Source organism: Monopterus albus, unplaced genomic scaffold (genome assembly GCF_001952655.1).
Source record: "Monopterus albus unplaced genomic scaffold, M_albus_1.0 scaffold16.1, whole genome shotgun sequence".
Taxonomy (NCBI): Eukaryota; Metazoa; Chordata; class Actinopteri; order Synbranchiformes; family Synbranchidae; genus Monopterus; species Monopterus albus.
This window is the reverse complement of record NW_018127896.1, coordinates 3,186,091-3,198,235: the sequence shown is the minus strand read 5'-3', so window position 1 is coordinate 3,198,235 and position 12,145 is coordinate 3,186,091. Positions and strand designations below refer to the sequence as shown.

The window sequence follows — 12,145 nt, the reverse complement described above, 5'->3', positions numbered from 1 at the left end:
GGCTCATAGCAGGCGGAGCAGGCAGACGGGCAGGGAGCCACCGTGACCGCATCTGTCGCTTCATATCTCGACGATTCAGTCCCATACAGGGTTGGACTCCTTCTTTTTACACTGAATCCCGACTGAAATCAATGAAGGAGAGACGCTCGTGTCAGAAAGCCTGTTTGAAACCCGGCATGGATCCCAGTCCGAGTGTGAAGTGCAAGATAGTGGTGGTGGGGGACAGCCAGTGCGGGAAGACTGCGCTGCTTCACGTGTTTGCCAAGGACTGTTTCCCTGAGGTGAGACCCCGCAGACTGATCAACGTGATTATTACGTTAACCTGATTATAATAGTGGGCCACACTGTGATGTGATGATCTAAATAGGTTACCCCCTGCTTTAAGGACACGGACGTGTCTGACTGTTTAATACTTCAGTTATGATGAAGGACATCAATTGTGTACCATGCAGTTGTAGCTGTAGGCTAATGCTTACATTAATTGCAGGTGTAATAATGGAAACAGAGCTGTAGAATGGTGCTACCTGTGGTAAACTACAGGGTTAAGAGGTTAGGCAAGTTTCCATTACTCATGAAAGATGATCTGTGACTCCAGTGTATGTAATACACTAGTGGTAAAGGTCATACCAGCTGCAGTTGATCAAATAGTTGTGGTATTATTCCTCTGCATAGAAGGTTCAGTTTGGTGATTTTAGTCAAAGGGAAAGGTATAAACACCATATTTCTCACCAGGTTTGCTTTCTAATATGTGCTCCCTCTGTTTCCTCGCAGAGCTACGTCCCCACAGTGTTTGAAAACTACACAGCCAGCTTCGAAATCGACACACAGAGGATTGAGCTCAGTCTGTGGGACACCTCAGGTAATCGTATTCTCCATCATCTCCCCCTGTGCTTCAAGTTGTGTGTCACTGCAAATTAGTTCTGGTGAGATGCCTGGGCACGTCCAAACACACAGTTCACTTGCACAGACCCCCTGTGCCCCCTCCGGACATAGAAAGTGCAGGTGTGAAAGTAAGATGATTGTTAACTGTAGAAAGGTGTTTGGCCATATGTTCAGAAACTAACACTACTGCTCAGGAATTCCCCTCAAAATGTCCCAGTCATGACAAAGGCCTCTCCAGGCTAGGCTTGCTCTTTTGAATAATGAAATTGAGTCAGTGACCCATTTTAATCAACAGCGCTAGGCTAATCCTTTCTCATAGTCCGGAAACACTGTTCTTACAAGCTAGACACATTTTCCCTGAGATTAGGAGAGGCTCGCCTTTTGCCTACATGGAAACGTTTAGTATTACAGTTCAGCCCTAACACAGAAATTCACCAAAGGAATAGGTTTGACTGATTAATTTTTCCCAGCTGAGCAAAGCTAAAGCAGAAACACTAAAGGAAGTCTGGTGATCGAGTTCATCATCATACATCTGGAGAACACACTTTGAAATTCTTCCTGGTGTGTCTGGTATGCGTGGGGGGATTGTGTTGTGCATTCTCTCCAGCTTTATCTCTTTGTTGGACTTTGGGTCCAAACCAGCTGCTGCATCCCCCATGTGTGTGTGTGTGTGTGTGTGTGTGTGTGTGTGTGTGTGTGTGTGTGTAAACTAACGTGTTTTCTCATACATCAGTGCCCGAGCAGTGAATAGCACAGCAGACATGCATGAGTCTGGCGTATGTTGTGTGTGTGCAAGCATGTGGTGCATGTGTGAGTGTGTGCGGGGGGGAGTTGTGGGTGATGGGCGGGGACAAGCCGACAGCCAGCTGTTGCGGGCCTTTGGCCTGGAATTCCTAAGCAGCGTTTGAGTAACTTTCTCGAATGTTGAATTCAGGGTGAAATGTTTTTCCTCTTTAAGAGAAACAAAAATACAGAATCAGGTTTCAAATTCTAACTGTACACACGTTTGACAGCAGCTGGACCTCGTTTGTGCAGCAGAAGCAGCATCTTAAGCAGCATCAGAAATCAATAAAGTACCTACTCTATCTTAAAGTTTGTTCGTTACCCTTTTTTGGCTTTTAGTCTCCAGGAAAAATGAAAGTAAAGGCATCAGCAGATTATCCTCATTTTCAGGCTCTGGAGCACTAAAAGCAAGAAAAACACAGAGCTCAAATTTCAAATTCCTCCACCCCTGCATGTGTGTGTTGTGCAAGTGGAAAGGCGGAGAAATGAAAGTCGGCCACAGTGAGAATTTTGTTTTATTGCGGTGTTGGCTGGCCGCCTGGAGCCATTTTTCTTTTTCTCTTTGCTTCATAAAACAGCAAAAAAAAAAAAGGGTGGGGGGGTGGGGGTCCTATTAGACCAACGGGTCTGAGATGGAGCCAGACCCTCCACCCACCTTCAGTCCTTACCCAACTCTCACATAATCTCATACACCCAGTGACTGATTGACCCAGCTTTCGGCTTGACTGGTGTCTTTGTAGGGACGCCCACTGGCTGCGGCCAATCAGATCCATCCCTTATCTCCAGAGGTGTGCTAGGGAGGGCTGTGTGTGTGTGAGACCCCAGCAGGCGCTTGGGACAAAGACCAGGGTGCAGAGATGAAGACAAACACTGGACTGCCATGCCTCTCCCTCAGAAACACACACCTACACACACTGTGGTGGTCTATGTTCTGTGGTGATGAGTGGCCTAATGAGCAACCTGGTGTGTGTGTTTAAAAGGGAGGGTGATGAGAGTAATTCGGGTCATTAAGGTAAATGCCTGCCTGTTGTATTGCTTTCCATTTGTCCCCCACCCTGCCTGTCTGTGCTGGCTTTGGTTCCCAGCCTCAGGGTGGGGCCCGCTGGGACCAAGGCTGCAGCCTTTGATGCGCCGCACTTTTTTCACCGGCAGAGGAAGCGGTTTACGGCTTAGTGTCTGCATGTCTGAATGAGCTGCAGAGGTGTTTGTTTGAGATCCAAGCAGAATAGGAAGACAGCGAAGGTAAACAAAACAACTCCAGCACCAGCACGCCCGAGGCTTTCTGTCATTTTCCAGAGTACGAATCAGCAAAATGCATCTCAGAACCTTCTTAAAGGTCAGGCAGGGCTGCAAATAATTGCTGTTTTCATTACTTACAAGTGAGTTTTTAAAATGTCAGAAAATAACAAAAACCCAAACCCCACCACAATTTATCAGAGCCTGAGGTGATGGTTTTAAATGGCTTGTCCAGCAGTCCCAGACAGATACACTGCTAAAAAAGAAAATTCTCATTTGAGAAGCTGTAGCCTGTTAGCATTGTTATTCTTTGTTTTTTAAATAATAATTCATTGTTGGGTTTTTTTTTTTGTTTTGCTACTTGGCTTGAGCATTGCAAACGGACAAAAGTGTTGGCAAACAGCTACAGATGCAAAACCAAAGCAGTGAGTTTGAAGGATGCTAAAATGCTTCATAAAGGTGTGAGGAACTGCAGAGCTGTGTGGGTCCATCACTGCCACTGACGTCTTTCACTTTATTACGATATTGATGAGAGCATCATTAAAATTGCTGCTGTTAAATCTTCTGTCAATAAGTGAATCATTTCACTGCTCATCTCAGGCTCATGGAAGATTCGTCTACATGCTGGCGTGGACCGCGGGACACACATTTTTCTTACTTCAGATTTTCAGATGTTTTATCAAAGTGTCTGGCAGTTTCCCAAATCTCAGGCAACTATGAGCATCAATAGAAACTTGTCAGAGAAACACATGACCCACAGGAACTGAGCCATTTTCACATCAGGCACTCGTTAAGATGTTGAACCCCATGGATGTTATTTGATAATATTTATGCCAGGAATCCTTATGAGGAAATCGTTGTTTACTGAGCAGCTGCTGACTCTGCACATGAAAAGATGACCCACTTTGAAAACAGGAAGAAATTCAGATAGAGGAGTTTGGTTAGAGCAGCTCAGATTATCATTTCCTTCTGTGGTATCTGGAGCACGTTGCATGTAACACTGGGCAGATTAGGTCCTCTGCTGCTCACACACATACCGTGCCCCCCTACTCCTCTGTCGGCAGCCATTGTTACACCAGATCACATTTCTGGGCTCAGCGAATTGGAGCCGCATGTCTGGCATTCCTTAGACTAAAGGTTTCTACTTCCTCCTCTACAAAGATCCCTATTGTCCCCAACAGACCCAGATCTTTAGCTGAGTGAAGCCCTACCTTGTTTCCAGGGGGAAACTGAATTGCCAGGGGAATTTGCTGAAAGGTGGTACGGTGGTGATCCTGAGTATGAACAGAAGGGCGGTAGAATCGTGGCAGAGATTAACTGGCTTCCTGTCGGCTAATGTTACAGAAGGTCTTCAGACATTTTATATTAAACTGTCAAGTGTTAATGGCTGGTGCAGAAAGTTTGATCAGTATTTTAGGCTTTTATTTTTACACATGTTGATGACATATTCCTGATCTTTATCCTGACTTTACTAACTTTAGTGCATCTTTTTTAGCCAAAGTCCTTGTGTGAAGCCATATCTTACTGCATCATGTGATAGCATCTTTTATTTTGTTGTAACATATATTGTATCATTACATATTACAGTAGAACATACCTTATTGTAGCATATTATATCATAACATACTGCATCGTAACAGTCATTGTCGAATCCTATTGTGACATATGGTATCACAACATAACTTACAGTATCACAGCATATATGACAACATATTGTAACATATTGTACTATAAAATCATTTATAGCATCTTATATTAACATAACATATGGTGTTGAGGTCTATTAGACTGTGTATACTGTTGTCATATTGTATTGCTGTGGTACCTTCTCAGACTGTATGTGCCAGGATGGCAGTGTTTATAGCAACACGCGTCTTTGGCACCACAGTAACAGCTGACACTGGTTCAGGTTACTTCAGTTTAAATTGCTCGTTGTGTCTGTTTGTGTTGAATGTGTCTGGCTGATGAGAGGGTGTATATTTATGCTGGTGTAGGATGGTGGGACGTGCCTGTCGCTGGTTGTTGTTTCCACAGGTGGCTTAACGCCTCTCCACACACTTTTACACACACACACACACACACACACGCTCATTGCCCCTCAGTTCTACTCTGCTGTGTTAGCTATGCAGTAACTCAGCAGGTCTGCAGACCTGGTGCTGTACCTCCAGATTGTCAGTCGCAGCTGGCTTACCTCAGGACTGAGAGTTGTGTGAGATAAAGGACATTTGTATACAGTAAATGATTACTTTAGAACTGTATTCCAACCGTGCAACTTCTTTTTTTTTGAGGAAGCCAGGGAACATCTGGAAATTTGAATAATGAGGCACATTACATGAACAGAGTGGAATTCATTTTGCAGTTGATTTTGTGTATAATTATTACATTAAGTGGTGCTTTTGATCCCAGCCCTTGTGGAAACTAGCCTCAAAAAGCACGTTAACAAATCGGGAAGGAAGAACATTTTTACATGTTGAAAGAGCATCTACTTTGTCATGGAACATCATTTGGTGTTTCATCAGGACCACAGTGGGAGTTGAGTATTGTTTCACAATATACTGCACCCTCTCATGTCACTGTGCACAATAGTATTCATTTGTTGTGAGCACGACACAAGGGAGGACATGTTTAAGAGAAGGAGGCTGGAGAGTGTGTGTCAGTGTGTGTTTAAAGCACAGAGAGGGAGGACAGGGTGTGTGTCTTCCTTCCACAGGAGAACAATGACAGGAGCTAATTAGCTGACAGTCACCAGATCTTTGTGTGTACACTGTATGTGTGTGAATGTGTGCTGGCCGTGGGATTTCCTCTTATCTTTCTGGTTGGCAGGAAGATGACCTCAGAGTGGAGTTTGACCACAGATGCAGCCCTACAACTTTGCTATAAATGGCAGACATGAAAATGTCTTCTGAAACCCATTAACAGCTCTGTACACACACTTGCAATATTCCACATCCAGAGCCTGTTCCTCTATGGAAGCAGCTGTTTTTCATTTTCCTGTTTACGTTGGTCAGCTTGAAATGCTTTGTGAGGATGTACTTAGAGGATTTGCGGTTATAAATACTTCAGTCTCCAGGTACGTTCACAGGAATATGTGCAGACACTCAACAAGACTTCACACACTGCACCCAGCAGCTCAGATAAAACCAGTTAATTCATTGTAGAATGTGAACCATTTCTACAGCTTAGTCGCAGGCTCTTATTTATTTGGTGACTGGCTCCAGGCACCAAGGACTGATAAAAAGACCCTTTAAACAATTTGACATCTGACTGTGGGATAGCCATGATGAATGGGGCTTTTGCTCCTTCTCGCCTTGTTCTTCCTTTGCTGTGTCCATGAGTGTTGCTCAGTTTGTTTGGTGTCACCCATCAGACGGCTTCCAGTAGATTCTCAGGGAGGAAGTGGCAAAGCAGAAAGATGTTGGAATACAAGTGTGTGCATTCTCATCTGAAACACTTGTTTAGACTGAGGCATCAAATAATCGATCCTGTGTAGTTTCTGGCATCCATATGCCACCAAATTTCAGTTTTTGACTTGTTAATAATCACACAAATTGCCTGCATCGTGCATGGCCTCTGTGCATCAACATTTGGAGAAGTGATGCTGTGGAATTCAGTTACGCTGCATGGATTGTTTAAAAGGTCCCGTCTCCCATCCAGAGTGTTTAGATTAGGAGCATTAGATGTGTGTACGTGTGTGTGTGTGTGTGTGTGTGTGTCTGGCTTTTCTCCACTGCGGTGTTTATAAAGGACCTCCCAGGGGAACCTTCAATTACCAAAAACAAAATTCTCCAGATTCTTGGCAGCCAGTTATGTGTGTGGTCAGCTCTTTGTCATCATGTGATCTTGACTCACCTTGACATGACGCCACCCTCCCTTCCTCATCCTTCATCTCTGGAGATGTTCCAGCCTAGCTTAGAGATTGGGCGTCTCCCTCACACATGGTTTCAATTTTGAAGAGCGAGTTATTTCCTCTGTCTGAAGTTCCCTGTTCCTCCACAGAGGATTTCTTCAACAAGTGATCTCGTTGTAGTCAGCACTTTCTTTTTCTTTATTTTTTTTTTTTACTGATGCTGCATTATTTGTGTTTCTTGCCTGGTTGCTATAGATTATGCCTGTGCTGTAATCATGTCATAAGAGAATGTTTTAGAGTTTTTGGCCTTCAAAAATACAGTATGTTTGAGGTTTTTTGCAGATTTGGTTGCTTTGCCTCACTTGAAAGCAGGTATTTCCTTTGCACTGAAGACAAAATTCAGGATTACAGAAGAATCGGGGTCTGAATGTACATGTTCCCACTTCAAATGTATCCCTTTAAGTAGAAAACTACTGCATTTCCTTTAAAACATGTGTGCAGCAACAGATTTCCTCTCCAATATGTGGAGGCAGGAGACACCTAACACTGTTTCTTGTTGTCAGACTGATTGATTTGCACAAATGTAAGACTTCTAAGTAAAACAAAGAGTACCTTGTACTGAGCAGGTCTTAAATTGGACAACTTGTGCAATAATAGTGAAGTTTTTCTGGAGCTAGATCTCCAGAATAGCATCCTACACCAAACTGAATCTTTGTGGTATAAAATGAAGCCTGTAGTAGTTGAACTGACTTCAGGCCAGTCATTAATTTACAAGAATGGACTGAAAATATAGCACAGTGACAGTTTGTGTTGGGCGTGTGTAGATTTGTGTCCCTGTCCTTGCGCAACACCTTCAAAAACTAAACTGAACCTGAATGTTATGTGAATCCTGTTTGAGTTTTGTGGTTTTCCTTTGTTTCAGGATCTCCGTACTATGACAACGTGAGGCCTCTCTCCTACCCAGACTCTGACGCTGTCCTCATCTGTTTTGACATCAGTCGCCCTGAAACACTTGACAGTGTATTGAAAAAGGTTTGTCACTCAGAAGCCTTGAGCCTTAAAACACTAAATACTCATGTGCTGACAAAGACCATGTTTTATACGAGTTTTTTTTTTTTTTTTGTAGCCTCAATCAGATCTTGTGATGTGAAGTCATAAAGTTGTAGTGTGACTGGAAGGCTGCTGGGTTAAGTCCTGGAAGAAGGAATTTGATGTTCTCTACTGAGGTGTTCCAGAGCCACAAGCTGCTCATGTGGAGCTGATACTGTACATCTGACTCCCACATGTCTGAGCATGTATTGATCATGAATTCGAACAGGCAGCATCAGTCATCTGATTAATTGGAAAAGCATTTTCTACAGTAAAACACTTCTTTCACAAGGAACCTCTTGTTTTCAAGAGCCCCAGTCTGAAAGGAGACCAAGAATATGTAGACATAATCATAATAGACCAAACATCCAAAATGTGGTTGACCAGAACAGACCCAAATAGTGAGAGAAGACTGGCAGCAGAATGATCCCACCAATTAATGTGCAGATGTGGCTGAAAAGCGTAGCAGTACATTTTATTTTTCCTCCACATCACAAAACGTTTTCTCCTGCAATTATTATGATGCATTAGGATAATCACAGCTGATGACTAGCCCAGTCAGATCCACCTGGGTATGTATATATATGGTAAATGGACTGCATGTATATAGCACTTTTATACCTTAACAGAGAAGGCATTTTACAGTTTGCCTCATGCACATTCACACACCAAAGGTGGGGAATAAGAAATACTGAAGTCATGGATCGAGGTCCACCAATGCTTATCTTATTTACATTACAGTAGCAGAAATTAGAAACATAAATAGAAATTGTCTGGTGATAAAACTGTGTTTTCTTAAGGCCATGTGTCAGATTACAACTAGCATTGGTCTAGGCTTATTGTCAAGTGGTTGTTTGTGCAAACAGAAAATAACAGACATGCTGTACTAAATGGGTTTCTCTTTGGATGTCGACAATCTTGATCCGCTCACCAGCCAGTCCTGAGGCTCAGATTAAAACCCCTGGAGAAATACCACAGAACATTAATTGTTGTCAGGGAGGAAACATGAGGATTATTTGTAGTTTTGTTCCAGCGGCCAAAGCACGAGGAGCTCCAGGATGTGGCAGCTTTAATCTTTGTACTGAAAGGGCAGGTGACGGGGTGGTGGGATCAGATCATCCTGTTCAGCATGCACATTTAACCACGTGTTTTAGCACTTTATCACAGTAAAATTGTCATTTGTAAGGAGGAGGTTCTGTCTGGTTTATATTCCTTTGTAATTTGTTAGGAAAACCCAGCTAAATATTGATCTCCTGCTGATGTTATACCATTTCTAACAGCTGTGGTAGATCGTTCCTCATTTTCTCACTGCTGTGGAATGAGTTAGGGGGAAACATTTTCGCTGAATGATGCTGAGAGCTTTTGTCTTTCTCTGCAGTGGAAAGGGGAGATCCAGGAGTTTTGCCCAAACACCAAGATGCTGTTGGTTGGTTGTAAGTCCGACCTTCGCACTGATCTGAGCACACTAGTGGAGCTTTCCAACCACAGACAGACACCAGTCTCTTATGACCAGGTAAGTTTTATAAATGACAAAAGCTTTAATGAAACCCTAAAGGTGAAAATCCTTCCCCCATTGTTGATGCAAGTACTTAATGTGCTAAGTTGCAAGCCTTTTCTTCTGGTGGTGATCATATTCGACCTCTGCCTCTCTCAGGGTTCTAGCATGGCCAAGCAGCTCTCTGCACCCTACATCGAGTGCTCGGCCCAGCAGTCAGAGAACAGCGTCAGGGACATTTTCCATGTGGCCACGCTGGCTTGCATCAACAAAAACAACAAAAATGTCAAGCGCAGTAAGGCCGCCCGCGCCAGCAAGAGGATTTCACACATGCCCGGTAGGCCCGACCTCGCAACTGTGGCCTCGGACCTCCGGAAGGACAAAGCCAAAAGTTGCTCGGTCATGTGACTGATCCAACAGAGGGGGGTTGGACTGAGGAGAATGAGGACAGAGCGTAGTGCAAGCAGGAAGCTATTGGGCCTTGCTCTTTCCTGCATGCTACAGACCCCTTATTTGTCTGGAAAGGGGTTTTATAAGCTTCAATTCATGTACATGTTACTGGAATAGTCTGCACCAATGAAAACTCACTGTGTCGTAGCGTCCCAATCCATGTGGCCCCCTGCCCCACCAGACGAGGAAGATATTTCAGTGGGCTACCTACTTCCTCTGGGAGGATGAGGCGGATGTGCTCGAGGTTTTCCACACTAACAGGAAATGTGCAGGAGGAGTGATGTCATTAGGAGACGCTCATTTGTTCAGGAAGGGTTTAAGAGAATGTGATGTTTCGAATGAGTGCCAAAGCCGAAGATGGGGGTTTGCTGCCTTTGGGGAAAAAAACGCAGGAGCTGCTGTTGTTTGTGCTTGATCAAAGATTTTTTGCTTGGAGGGCTTATACAACAACGTGTCACTGTGGTTTGGAACTGATTCACGCTCTGCCCTGTTTGTGTAACTGTTAGTCTGTCTGCACAGAGGAAGGAAACCTGACGCTGTGTGTCCCCTGCCTCTGATATGTTGTTGGTATAATGTGAAGTCATTGGTGTGTAATTGAATAATTGTTTTGTTTTAGCTTCTTCCTGATGAGGTTCAACCATGAACAGCTGATCCTAGGCCCGGAAAGATTCCTCTAATCACACCTGATCTGTTTGAGTTTAAAACTGCACGTCTGTACCTGTCAGACATTGCAACAGCTACACAATCTGAAGACAACCATTCTCCACATTGACATATTTATGGACTTGTTTGTATGATACTGAGGAGTCATAAGCCCCACCCCCACAAGAAACTCCATGTGATAAACAAATCCAAGTTGTCCCTCCCTTTTCATCAACTTGTGACATTGTTTTAAAAATTCTAAAAGCAGAAATAACTTGTATAACATGTTTTAAAGCTCTTAATAGATATTTAGTGAGCCAAAAACATTTAATTGACCAACATTTAACAAGTGAAAATTGTGTAAAATGAGGATGTCCTAACAGGCGGACAGCCGGTTTGAGCTGTGAATCACTTTCCCACTGCACTTTAGCGAGAGATTGGAAAATGAAAGCAACAATTACAATTTTCGCTGAAGATTTTTGACTCTGCTGTTAAGAAAAATCCCCATAAAGGCCTGGTCACACCAATGTTTAAAATGGATGATTTTATTTTACCTACATGGTTTGAAAGTTTTAGGGCCCTTTATGTCTGTGGGCCTTATTTTGAATACATCAAAATGCAAACAACAAATGGGAGCCAGTTTGAAATGGACTTTTCTAAAGTCTTCAGAAACAGTGGTTTTGAATTTGTCATTTTCCTTTAACAACCGTGTAAGTATAAGAGTTGTCTCTTCCCTGTGTACATGATCATATTTTCTTGAATGTTGATGTCACCTTCAAAATGTCTTTGCCAATGTTGTTGCCATAATATTTATTGAATTATATATTTTCCCCTTAGAATAAATGCGGAAGGAATTGAAGTGTGTGTTTCTGTTTGAGAGCAAACAAGATGTCAAATGTGGTGACTTGCATGAAATGCTTTTTCTTGCTTTTGAAATGTCAATTCAGCAGCACCCAGTTCATTCAGAGGAAGTACATCTGTCTTCCATTTGAAGCAGATGAGAAGTATTAATGGATATGCTGTAGTCAGCTCATTGAATCTGGTATTTTGAAATCAGTTTTAGCCCATGTTAAAGTTGGCACATCAGATATTCCTCACCATGGCATCACTGGATTCTTGCCAAGATGCACATTTTTCTCTGAGCCAAAAAGGCTGCTGTCAAGGGGCTTCTTTTTTCACCTCAAAGTTGAGTATGGAAACCAATAGCTTGGTTATTAAAATGTGTGGTGGTGCTTGTCATTCGGACTCTCCCATCTCGAGAGCTTGTGTAAGCACGAATAAAATATAGGTCAAAGCAGGTAAAAACATGCTCTACCAAATTTGGAGGAGGAGCAGCTGAAAAATTCTAGACAATTTGTGTTTTTGTGAACAGCTTTGCAATCAGCAATGTTATACTGTGTTGTGCTTTCTGAGTGTAAAATTGGACATGAAACACCCCATGAAGGTATGAAAAAAGTTTCTAGGAAGCCATTTAATATAGTATTATTTACATTCTCAATACAGCAGAGATTTAGAGTAGTAAACTTCTCAGTTTAAAAATGAAAACATAGTTTTGTTTTTTTCTTAAAATACAAGACAAGAATTTCCTTCCCTCTATTTCAAATTAAATGCACAAAAAGGAGGTTTAGGTATTAAATCTATACAAATTCCAAATCTGAGTTGAAATTTATCTGGGCTCAGAAGGTATACTGGCTGTCATTTGAATGAGAAACATTTTGGTT

At 42.7% G+C, this 12,145-nt stretch overlaps 1 protein-coding gene across 1 annotated transcript; it reads left to right on the top strand.

Annotated features, from left to right (window-relative positions):
* The first annotated feature begins 13 nt into the window (after nt 1-13).
* rnd3a (Rho family GTPase 3a) lies at nt 14-11,742 on the top strand. The gene is made up of 5 exons (XM_020592166.1): nt 14-281; nt 772-859; nt 7,671-7,780; nt 9,216-9,350; nt 9,492-11,742. The coding sequence occupies exons 1-5, from the start codon at nt 132-134 to the stop codon at nt 9,738-9,740; spliced, it is 732 nt and encodes a 243-aa protein (XP_020447822.1). The 5' UTR covers nt 14-131; the 3' UTR covers nt 9,741-11,742.
* Nucleotides 11,743-12,145: the final 403 nt, after the last annotated feature.